Source organism: Bufo gargarizans, chromosome 4 (genome assembly GCF_014858855.1).
Source record: "Bufo gargarizans isolate SCDJY-AF-19 chromosome 4, ASM1485885v1, whole genome shotgun sequence".
Classification (NCBI taxonomy): Eukaryota; Metazoa; Chordata; class Amphibia; order Anura; family Bufonidae; genus Bufo; species Bufo gargarizans.
The window spans coordinates 5,440,989-5,453,959 of record NC_058083.1 but is presented as its reverse complement, the minus strand read 5'-3'; the positions used below and the strand labels follow the sequence as shown (position 1 = coordinate 5,453,959).

General features: G+C 44.9%; 1 protein-coding gene across 5 annotated transcripts in view; it reads left to right on the top strand.

Annotated features, from left to right (window-relative positions):
- RCAN2 (regulator of calcineurin 2) overlaps positions 1–12,103 on the top strand; it is a 67,159-nt gene extending 55,056 nt beyond the window's left edge. For all 5 annotated transcript variants that reach the window (XM_044289651.1, XM_044289652.1, XM_044289653.1 and 2 more), the window contains one exon: positions 9,644–12,103. In XM_044289651.1, coding sequence (XP_044145586.1) covers positions 9,644–9,804 — 161 coding nt within the window. In that variant the 3' untranslated portion in view covers positions 9,805–12,103. The remainder of the gene's footprint in view (positions 1–9,643) is intronic.
- Positions 12,104–12,971: the final 868 nt, after the last annotated feature.

The following is a 12,971-nucleotide window of genomic DNA, read 5'->3' as shown; positions in this document are numbered from 1 at the left end:
ATACCAGCTGCTCTGCAGGGGTGGTGTCTAGCCTCTCTAGTTTTTTGCATATCCCACCCCCACAGTGCTGAAGACCTTCCCCCAAACTATTATTGGCCACATCCCAGGACCATAATAGTGCTACAGCCTGCTTTTAAAGGGGATTTTTATATTGATGGCGTATCCTTAGATTAGGTCATCAATATGAGATTGGCATAGATCCCCCAACAATCTAATTTTGATAACCTATGCTGAGAATAGGCAACCAATATCAAAATCCCAGAGAGCTCCTTTAAATCTGGTGTACCACCCCAGCTATTATGTTTATTCTGGTGGAGCCAAAGCATAAACTCCCATCCGAACAAGGGTGCTCCAATAAAAAATCTACAAAAACACTCTTTTAACTGCTACCTACTGCACCTCCTATGGAAATACCCCTGGTCATTGACTGGCAAGTCCAAAAACCATTAATAGTAATTTTATAATTTTCCAAGTCCAAGCTGGTGGATGGATCAGGGGTTGCCGTTGCGATGTCTGTCAGATGTCCTCTATGTACATAGTAATTCATTGGTTGAGCATTGTCCAATGTCTGCGTACATATAGTAGTAATCCCAAGTTCTCCTACAACATTTTAGAGAATTTGAAGAATCTTGGGCATTATTTTCACAAACCCTTTTTTTATAAATCTGCCTCCAGATGTTTAGCTGTAATGAATATTTGTAGTGTTTAGACAATTAAGGGCATCCAGTAGACACCATGAAAGCCATCTCCTAGATGTTTGCCCCAGCAGTAATTTTCTAAGGAGGTTCACCAGGGAACAAGAGTCCTACAGCGATGAACCTGACTGCATAGATTATGGTTCAGGGCTGAGGACTAGCAAAATGGTTTCTTATTACCCCCTTTTACCTCACATATTAAGGAAAAGTATTCTTTAGAGGTGTTGTGGTTAAAGATTGTTGGAAAGGCCACAAAACCTGGGATTCTAGATCCAGGTAATCTTTCTATGTAGTCTTGGATCTAGGCTGTACCGGAGGAGTTGTTGTGATTTCTGTTTTACGTAATGTACTCCATGAGTCAGTAGACTGACACGAGTACTAAGCACCCTATGGAGAAGTCAATTTCATATGATAAGGTCTGATCTCAAGGTCTGCGACTAGAGTCCGCTATAGACACAATATCAAACCAGTGTCTCCTGATAGCAAACTACTCTCCAGTGTCCTTCGTAAGGACACTTCCAGTGGCTTTGGTGTCGGATTGGGGACATGATTCTCTCACCCCCAACTTATATTCTTTGTTCCCAATATGCACACAGGACATCATCAATAAAATCGAATGAATTATTTGTGATCGTCCCATAATAGACTATTGTTGTAAGAGACTGCCTCCAAATGGGGTTGTCTATTGATAGGTCGATTTAAAGGGGTTGTCTCACTTCAGTAAGTGGCATTTATCATGTAGAGAAAGTTAACACAAGCCAATTACTAATGTATTGTGATTGTCCATATTGCTTCCTTTGCTGGCTGGATGAAATTTTCCATCACATTATACACTGCTCGTTTCCATGGTTACAGATCACCCTGCAATCCATCAGTGGTGGTCGTGCTTGCACAATATAGGAAAAACACTAGCCTAAATGCGCTCCCATGGTCCTGGCCACCAGAGAGGCTGCCTCTTTTTCCTATGGTGTGCAAGAATGACCACCACTAATGAATTGCAGGGTGGTTGTAACCATGGAAATAAGCAGTGTATAATGTTATGGAAAAATGAATCCAGCCAGCAACGGAAGCAATATGGACAATCACAATACATTATTGTATTAACTTTCTCTATATGATAAATGCCACTTACTGAAGTGAGACAACCCCTTTAATGTGTCAATGCCGAGGCCTAAGTGAAGCTCCTCTGTTGGGCCAGGCCTAATCCCAATGCCCTGCCTTATTCTGCTGCTGCCACCTCTAGTGGCCTTGGCTTTCTTAAAGGGGTTGGCCTATCTCGTACATTGGTGGCATATCACTAGGATGTGCCACGGGTGTCAGGGGCAGGTCCGACATCTGAGACCCACAACTATCTCTAGAATTGAAGGTGACTGCTCTTCTGCGGTGCACCCTCATTCATTTTGGGGGCCCCATTCTAGAGATAGGTGCAGGTCCCACCTGTGGGACATTGGTGGCATATCCTAGCAATACGCCACCAATGTGTGAGATTTACCAACCCTTTTAAGATAGCTGTCATATGAATGTTGGACCTAAATAAAAAGCTGTTCTTCATTCAAAAGCTGTAAAATGCAATGAAGCTGGAGATAGCAGCACACCTAGGAGGACGCTGAGATAGGAGGTGCTGTTTAGTGGGATCTGACCATGTAGAACTGATGTTCTTTGTGCCTGTGTGTACCCTGTAAGGACACCATGTTCACATGGGATTTTGCTTTCCTGAAAAATAGTCAGTCCACATGTCTCCAGCAGTATGTGGGTCCCTACAAACAGCTCATTATATCTCTGCTTCCTAGAACTGTGACCAGGGGTCGATTGAGAACTTAAAGTGGCCCTGGAAAAAAAAACAAAAAAACGGCCCAACGTTGTAGGTGGGTCCAAACCGACAGAAGGTGGTGCTCAGAATACCATCCCACAGAACCAAAAATACTTCTCCAGAAGCTGTCCCTCTGTGGTGGTCATCAATAGCTGCCACGTTCTCCTCCTCCAAATGTCTCTAATATGGATATGGAGCAGGGGGCTTAGAAGGTAAATATGGGCCACAACACCAAGCCCACCCTACCTTCATCATGCTGCCTGGACTTCCTCTAATAATGACCTCCTTTGTTCCCCTAGTAGTATGTACCAGGCCAGTGGCAGTGAGGTGGGCTAGGATGGCCTTATGGGCATTAGCCCACTGGGAAAATTTCCTGTAGGGTCTATGGCCAAATCCGCCCAAGGCTGTGACGATGTACGGTTTTAGGTGGATTTATATCTCTTTGATGTTGTGCAGTTGGTGTTTCTATGCAGAATGCTGCAGGTTAAACTAAGTCGGCTCTGCTGTGTCTGTATTTAGGATGATACTATCCCTGGTTTTCATGGGCCACTCTATACATTTTCTAACCCATCATCTTGTACAATTGAGAGAGTGAAGGGCGGGAACAGGTAGTGCGCCATACCGCCACGATCACAGTCACGGAGCAGAAATCCTGTCAGGCCGTGGGACCTTAGAGGTCTGGATGACCGCAGTCAACTTGGCAGGCCGGTGCGGACCACTATAATCCCCCTTCATTATCTTCTACAACATTGATATTCTCTGTTAGGCTGCAGATAAAGCCGAACCCTGTCATTTGATATTTTCTTCTACGTAAAATATTTTCTTGGAAAACTGCTTTATATCAGCATTTATCTAATTATGTCCATTATACGTAGCAGAAGATATGAGGGCAATCACCTTTTGTTCAAATTTGTATGCAGCAAAGAGTCTTTGGAGGCCAGTGATCTATCCAGGAACCAGCGATCTATATGAAACCAGTCTTCAGAGGTGATTAGTATATAGAGGATCCAGTATTGGGAGGTCAGTATTAAATACAGGTACTGGTCCATGGAGGCGAGCGGTATATATGGGAACCAGTCCACAGTGGTTAGCAGTGTATATGAGAACCAGTCCATGGGGGCCAGCAGTGTATATGGGAACCAGTCTGTGGAGGCCAGCAATATAAATGGGATCTAGTCCATGGAGACCAGAAGTGTATATGGGAACCATCTATAAAGGTCAGCAGGACATATGGGAACCAGTCCATGGAGACCAGCAATGTATATGGGAACCAGTCCATGGAGACCAGCAGTGTATATGGGAACCAGTCCATGGAGACCAGCAGTGTATATGGGAACCAGTCCATGGAGACCAGCAGTGTATATGGGAACCAGTCCATGGAGACCAGCAGTGTATATGGGAACCAGTCCATGGAGACCAGCAGTGTATATGGGAACCAGTCCATGGAGACCAGCAGTGTATGTGGGAACCAGTCCATGGAGACCAGCAGTGTATATGGGAACCAGTCCATGGAGACCAGCAGTGTATATGGGAACCAGTCCATGGAGACCAGCAGTGTATATGGGAACTAGTCCATGGAGACCAGCAGTGTATATGGGAACTAGTCCATGGAGGCCAGCAGGACATATGGGAACCAGCCTATGGAGGCCAGCAGTGTATATGGGAACTAGTCCTTGGAGACCAGCAGTGTATATGGGAACCAGTCCATGGAGACCAGCAGTGTTTATGGGAACTAGTCCATGGAGACCAGCAGTGTATATGGGAACTAGTCCATGGAGACCAGCAGTGTATATGGGAACCAGTCCATGGAGACCAGCAGTGTATATGGGAACCAGTCCATGGAGACCAGCAGTGTATATGGGAACCAGTCCATGGAGACCAGCAGTGTATATGGGAACTAGTCCATGGAGGCCAGCAGTGTATATGGGAACCAGTCCATGGAGACCAGCAGTGTATATGGGAACTAGTCCATGGAGACCAGCAGTGTATATGGGAACTAGTCCATGGAGACCAGCAGTGTATATGGGAACTAGTCCATGGAGACCAGCAGTGTATATGGGAACTAGTCCATGGAGACCAGCAGTGTGTATGGGAACCAATCCATGGAGGCCAGCAGGACATATGGGAACCAGCCTATGGAGGCCAGCAGTGTATATGGGAACTAGTCCTTGGAGACCAGCAGTGTATATGGGAACCAATCCATGGAGGCCAGCGGTATACATGTGAACCAGTCCATGAAGGCCAATAGTATACATAGGAACTGGTCTGTACAGACCAGTGAGTCCGTGCAAGCCAGTGTTACTGTTAGCAATTTGTACAGACTAGTTTTATGTATGGGGGTATAGGATCCAATTTTACTGTATACTTGCCAACTACTAAGAAGGGAGATTTCAAAGGGAAGAATAGAAATTGGCTTGCTGAGCACATTATACATTGATATGGGGTGTACCCCCAACAAATGGCTTTTGAATCACATATAGTGCATATGACTCTCTTCAGCACACCCCAAATTTAAAACAGACCAAAGACCATACGCAGTGGTGCATTCACACGACTATGTATTTTGCGCCATTGTAACAATGCCCATCCTTGTCAACAAAACAGACAAGAATAAGACCCGTTCTATCTTTTTGGTGAGACTACAGAATGGACACACGGTTTGCTATCCACATTTTTTTAAATGAATGGGTCCACATCCAATCCGCAAAAAATGGAGATCGGATGCGGACCAAAAATACGGTAGTGTAAATGGGGCCTTCTAAAACCTGCAGCACCTGAAAGTAGATTGGAGTGCATGTATGAGGAGGTGTGAGCCTGTAGGGCCCCTGGGAGACTCGTCGGCCCTTACCCTTTTTTCGGGCAGTTGAAGTTGAGGCCAGTGGTAAACACAGGGGCACTTACAGAGGGCAGAGATATATATACCTCGTCATGGACTAGTGGCATCGGCTTGTACAAGGCCCTCAGGGTCAGTGTCGCGTATCCTACATGGCTCATATTCCGAAGACCGACTCCTCCGCTGGCGGACTATACCTCTGTTCTTCTTCACTGATGTGACAATCAAGCGAAAAACCATTCTCTTGTATTTACAGATGTAGCAGAGCTGAGTCAGTTTGCAATTCATTATGATACCATGATATGTTCATTATGGTTTTCCATGCATTGCAATGACATGCTTGGCTCTGCTACATCTGTGCAGGAGGATGAGTAGCAGGAAGCTTTTCCCTGTGGATGCTCCATGACATTTTAGGTGGATTTTATCAGCGGGCACAGGGGGCGATCCTCTTTTGTGTCTAGGCTGCATCCCTCAGAGCCCCATGGGCTGGTGCGGGGCTTTGCTGTCAGAGTTGACGTCAGCTTGTGGCTGAGAAATGAGCCGGTGCCTGGAGGGCAGTGAAGCACAGAAGAATCAAATAATTTCCTCTAACAACAGCGCCCGGAGCTCGCTGCCCCGTAATCTCCTTCCATCACCGCACTAGGTCCTTCATTCAGCCTCTTGCTCCCCCCACCCCCTTTCTTCTGCCGTCGTCTTCCTTTATTTCTTGAGAGCCTGCAAAGTGCATGAAGCGCCGTGCGACAGACTGAGATAACTGGGTGAAAAGTGCACCATTCCAGATGATGCGTAGTGACACCCGCTGCCGCCATGACGCAGTCCTGCCGCTCCCCCGAGGGTGCGTGGCATGCTGTGTAATCCGCTCTGGCACACTGAGCATGGGAATTATTTTTGGAAACCTCAATTAATCTCTGGTATCGAGGTGGCTCACTGAAAGGTCGCCTGTGATAAGCAGAAAGGGTGACTCCTGAGACCAAGAGCATCAGGACCTTAACCCCCCCTCCCAGGGCTGTGCGGTGACAATGTCGGCTTAGTCCTCAGCCTTACGTTAGTCCTGGATGTTGTAGGCAGGAAAACCCAAATTAAATTTGAATCCTTCTCTGTAATGAAAATCGGCTCTCTCCATTTCCTAGTACATAGCGGCCTGGCAGAAGAAGCAGAGCTGCAGTGTAAAGCTTAGATAGCTGCCAAAGTGGAAGGCATCCAGCTCCGGGAAATAAAATCTTAAAACTTTATTTGGGACTCGCAGAATTTTTTTAAATCCTTTTTTAAGGAGATTTCAGACTACCGTAGACTCCCATTAGACAATGCAGCTAAGGTGGAGTCACCAGTCACAGCAGAGCTACAGGATGTGAATGGAACACAGCGGAGATACCATGGGCCAGATTTAGAGACCTGGAATAGGACCTCCGCCATTCATTGAGGCAGGTCCAAGCACTTGCCAAAAACCTTCATATGGGGTATTGAATCTTTTTTTTTTTTCTGTTTGCTAAGCAACTACAGAGACCTGTGGAGATGGCCGGGCTCGTAGCGCCCACTTCTGTGCCGCCAGCACTTCAGTTACCGGAAATATGGCTGCAAATCCCTATTGTTGAATCTTTTTTTTGTGTGTATGCGCCAAGGCTTTTCAAGGCACCTCCGTTTCTAGATAAGGCACCTACAGTGCCTTGAAAAAGTATTCATACCCCCCTGAACATTTTTTTTTTTTTTTTTTTCACTTACGGGCCGTTTTTTTTGCGTTCCGTATACGGAACCATTCATTTCAATGGTTCCGCAAAAAAAAATGGAATGTACTCCGTATGCATTCTGTTTCCGTATTTCCGTTTTTCCGTTCCGTTGAAAGATAGAACATGTCCTATTATTGCCCGCAAATCACATTCCGTGGCTCCATTCAAGTCAATGGGTTTGCAAAAAAAAAGCAACACATATGGAAATGCATCCGTATGTCTTCCGTATCCGTTCCGTTCTTGCGGAACCATCTATTGAAATTATTTTTTCTGTCCAGCCCAATTTTTTTTTTTTATATGTAATTACTGTATACTGTATATGCCATACGGAAAAACGGAAAAAAAAACGGATTAGTGAAAAACGGACCGCAAAACACTGAAAAAGACAGACATACGGTCGTGTGAAAGAGGCCTTAAATGTATTTTATTGGGATTTTATGTGATAGACCAACACAAAGTAACTGGTTTTCAAAATGTTTAATAAATAAAAATCTGAAAGTGTGTCCTTTTTGACGGCAGTGTAAGTTTCCTGGATTTAGTAGGACACCGTCCTTCTCACAATGCAGACGCTCATGTCGTACGTGCTTACTGTAGGACGCAGCCCTCTAATTATTCCCGTGCTCTCATGTGGAGCTGCACGTATTGTATACTGGGCATATAATTGCTGGCGTCCTGCCAACTGCATCATGAATGGTGGGAACTGAACGTGCAGCTATCTGCATACTTTGAGATTACCGTGCAAAGGTGTACCAAGTCACAGCGCAAGCGCTATCATTTAGCTATAGTGCACCACTAGGTAAATGTGGTAACTATAAGGGATTGATTCCACCTCTAATGACAACTAAGCCCCATAAGAGTTGTCGGCTTTACTAGATTCTCGAAAGGTGAACCTGGCTAGATGTGGCAGCAGGGGATGAAGGTATCATTGCACAGCCATTCCTGCCTTCATAGGGATCTAGGGAGCAGAGGTACGAGGAGTTAAAGGGCATCTGTCAGCAGATTTGTACCTATGACACTGGCTGACCTGTTACATGTGCACTTTGCAGCTGAAGGCATCTGTGTAGATCCCATGTTCATATGTGCCGACATTGCTAAGAAAAATTATGTTTTATTATATGCAGGAGCAACGGGGGCGTTGCCGTTACACCTAGAGGCTCTGCACTCTCTGCATCTGCTGCACCCTCTGCACTGTGATTGACAGGGCCAGGTAGATGTGAAAATGTTTTCACTGCCTAGCACTCAATTGGATTGAGATCTGGGCTGTGACTCGGCCATTCCAACAAATTTACATGTTTCCCCTTAAACCAGTCAAGTGTTGCTTTAGCCGTGTGTTTGGGGTCATTGTCCTGCTGGAAGGTGAACCTCCGTCCTAGCCTCAAATCACGCACAGAGTGGGACAGGTTTTGCTCAAGAATATCCCTGTATTTAGCACCAGCCATCTTTCCCCCGGTCACCCCAGCATGATGTTGCCACCACCATGTTTCACTGTGTTGGCAGCATCTTCTTTGGGTGATGTGATTTTATTTTTTTTGTTTGCGCCAGACATAGCGTTTCCTTTGATGGATGAAGATGGACCAGAGCCCCTTCCTCCATACATTTTGGGAGTCTCCCACATGCCTTTTCACAAACTCACAATGCGCCTTTTTGTTTTTAGCTGAAAGTAATGGCTTTCTTCTGGCCACTCTGCCATAAAGCCCAACTCTATGGAGCGTACGGCTTATTGTCGTCCGATGTACAGATACTCCAGTCTCTGCTGTGGAACTCTGCAGCTCCTCCAGGGTTACCTTAGGTCTCTGTGCTGCCTCTCTGATTAATGCCCTCCTTGCCCGGTCCGTGAGTCTTGGTGGGCGGCTGTCTCTTGGCAGGTTTGCTGTTGTGCCATGTTCTTTCCATCTGGTTATGATAGATTTGATGGTGCTCCTGGGGATCATCAAAGATTTGGATAATTTTTTATAACCTAACCCTGACTTGTACTTCTCAACAACATTGTCCCTTACTTGTTTGGAGAGTTCCTTGGTCTTCATGGCAGTGTTTGGTTAGTGATGCCTCTTGCTTAGGTGTTGCAGCCTCTGGCGTGTATATGTAATGACAGATCATGTGACACTTAGATTGCACACAGGTGGACATCATTTCACTAATTATGTGACTTCTGAAGGTGATTGGTTGCACCAGAGCTTTTTATGGTCTTGCTAACAAATGGGGTGAATACATACACACATGCCAATTTTCAATTTTTAATAAATTGTTTTATTTATATATTTTTCTCATTTCAATTCACCAACTTAGACTATCGTGTTCTGATCCATCACATAAATTTCAGATTAACAAAACAATGAACTTAAGGCTGTAATGTAACAAAATACAAAAAAAGTCAAGGAGGTGAATACTTTTTTAAGGCACTGTAACAGTCTCAGAGCAGCTAAGCAAAGAGACGTTTCTGCTTCTGATGTTTACAAATGCACCTAGGGGGTGGGCACAGACTTTAAGCAGGGGTGTGGCCAACAATCAAGTGAAAGTGTTTGATTATCCTATTATAGACACATATAATAATAATTATTTTTTTCTTGTTATCTCCCTGCAGGTCAGAAGTATGAGCTTCACGCAGGAACAGAGTCCACCCCCAGCGTAGTAGTCCACGTATGTGACAGTGATCTGGAAGAGGAGGAAGACACAAAAACTTCACCCAAGCCTCGAATCATCCCAACAAGGCGCCCTGGCCTGCCCCCCACCCAATCCAACTAACCCGCCCCCTGCACCATGTTCCTCTTGATCTTTCTAACACTGATTTGTATCCCTTTCTCTTCCTCCTATAGACAGTAGGATTTGTTTTCCTTTTTATAGGAAAGTTACTGCTACACGGTCATATTAGCATGTGTCCCTATGAAAGCTGTAGTGAAGCCTTCATAAACTTGCTGCGTGCCAGTGACGACTTGAAACGCATCTCATCATCTTCCAGGTCCTTCTGACACCAAGCGAGTTCCTAAAGGGCTGGAAACAGGGTTTCTTTATTGATATCGATAACATATCATAGGCAAAAAAAAAAAAAGTGTTTCCTGTTTTGTTTAATGTTTGCACATCCCGTTACGGTTATATTGTGAGTCGTCGACACATTTCGTAAAAGTTGCGTGTTTCATGTCGTTCAGAAATGCCATTTTAGTATCTGAACCCATGTCCACGAATGGTCCAAGAAGCGAATAACCACATGGGAACGCTATGGTGAATAGGCTGTGTTTTATTGAATGCTGGCTCATGATACAAAATGGCTGCTGATTTTGTGCTGGTATTGGGCCTACTTTAAGGACCACTCCATGGTGGGCAATGCTTAGTGCAGGGCCTAAAGGCATGGAGCATGGCACATGGATTCAAAGAACGCCAAAGATAGAATTCCTCTGTCATGCGCCGTCACCTTAGGCCCTTGTGTCATGCGTAGAAGGTGACACAACAGATCAGTTTTTCATGGAGTGTTAATTTTAAGTATCGATATATCATTAGGGAGTCAAATGGATTAATCCTAGTAGTTCTGTATCATTAGAAGACAAGCAGTTCTATCTATGTTGGCCTCACAGTGCAAGTCTTAAAGGGGTTGTTTATTTTTATGTAAATAGCTCTTAAAGGGGTTTTTCTGAGACTCTGCCCTCTGGATAGGTCATCAGTATCAGGGGGTGCAACACCCGAGACCTCCGCCAATCAGCTGTTTGAAAAGGTGCCGGTTCTCTTGTACGCGCCATAGCCTTCTTTCAGCTCACCAACCACAGCGCCGTACATTGTATAGTGGCTGAGCTTGGTATTGCAGCCCAGGGCAATTGATTTGAATAGTACTGGGCTGCGCCTAGGCCATGTGACTGATGAACGTGATTTCACTGGGCTCCATCGCCTTCTCAAACAGTTGATTAGTGGGGGTCCGTGGACCGATCAGAACATTGTATAGTGGCTGAGTTTGGTATTGCAGCCCAGGGCAATTGATTTGAATAGTACTGGGCTGCGCCTAGGCCATGTGACCGATGAACGTGATGTCACTGGGCTCCATCGCCTTCTCAAACAGTTGATTAGTGGGGGTCCGTGGACCGATCAGATCCAGAGGATAGGTAATTGGTTAAAAAATCTCAGAAATCCCTTTTTAAGCTCATATATAGTAAAAATCTGAAACTTTCTAAAATACTCGTTTAGTTCTAATTCTGCACCATTTATTTATATTTTTTTGCAAGATCTCTGCTTGCTGTCAGCGATTTTGTATATTTCTACAACCAGGTACTAAAATGTTATACTGACCTGAATTTACAATTGTATCCGGTCTAGACAATCCTCTATGAGCTAAATACATCTGCAGCACAAATCTCTCTACTGCCCTGATGGTTTGCTGCAGTGTGTCAGTGCAGGTAAAAGGTCTCACGGAGCATTGTCTAGACTGGATACAACCGTACCAACCCCTCAGTCGTGAGAATTATTAGATCTGTAAAGGGATTCCAGCTTCTGGATGTATTCATTGACTGCAAGAAGAGATCTTTAAAAGGGAAGAGTTGAATGACAAAGGGGGTCATGGCCCCTTACGCCAGCTTTTTTAGGATGCCCTAGAGACCGGCCGTGGCTGGGGCCGAACACTGAGCCCTGGGACATTTACTAACTTCTGCACCAGGACACTGGCGTAAATGACCATTGAAATCTTCTCCAGTCAGAGGCTGGACTAGATGTCAATCTAGGCGTACGGACTGGAGCCTAATTTATGATGAGGCCTGCGTCTAACAAGGGGGTATCAAAGACTGCCGTAAAATGCTGTGCTTTGATAAATGACCCCCAAAGTGTGTTATAAAATGTCAGAACTTTTCATGATTTCATAATGATGAAGCATTATTTTTATGAAAATGGAAAATCCCTTTAAGCGTTGCACTGAGACACCAGTAGATATACCAGTCTTCTATTGCAGGCCGTATTATAATAGCAAAAAGTTGTTTTACTTATGGTTCATGCACACAAACGTATTTTTTTCTGTTCCGTTTTGCGGAACGGTTCACTTCAATGGGGCTTGAAAAAAAAAAAAAAGAAATGTAACCATTCGGCAAAAAAAAATAGAGCATGTCCTATTCTTGTCTGCATTTTTACAATGGATCAGACAGATCGTCACATGGATGTCATACTTTTTTTTTTTTGCGGATATTTTTGTTTTGCAGTATTTTTACAAAATACATATGGTCGTGTGCATGAGCCCTTAAAGGAGTATTCCAGGAAAAATGTATACACTGTGATCTGCCTAAGGGCTCATGCACACGACCGTATGTATTTTACAGTCCGCCAAACAGGGATCCACAAATAAAACGGATGACGTCCGTGTTGCATCCATTTTTTTTGGGCGAATCCATTGTAACAATGCCTGTCCTTGTCCGCAGAACGGACTTGCGGACATACTGGATACAAAAAAAAAAAAAAAAAAAACTGACAAAAAATACGTGGCATGAAGGGGTGGAGCATGGCACAATAATTGAACAAATAGATAATCCCTGTGCCATGCCATGTTCTAAGGGCTTATTCACACGGCCGTAATGCTCCCGTGGGCGTATTGCAGCCCGCATACGGTGGGTCCACAATACATGGGGCACCGGCCATGTGGATTCCGCATCATGGATGCGAACCCATTCACTTGAATGGGTCCGTAGATCTGGAGATGCAGTGCGGAACAGAAGCACAGAATGGAACTCCACAGAAGCACTACAGAGTGCTTCCGTGGGGTTCCGTTCCGTGCCTCCGCACCGCAAAAAGATAGAGCAAGTTCTATCTTTTTGCAGAACAGACTGATCGTGGACCCCATTCAAGTGAATGGGTCCGCGATCCGCATGCGGCCGGACAACAGCCGTGTGAATGAGCCCTACGCGTAACACAATAGGGAATATTTAAGAAAAATTGGCTAAAAGAATAAC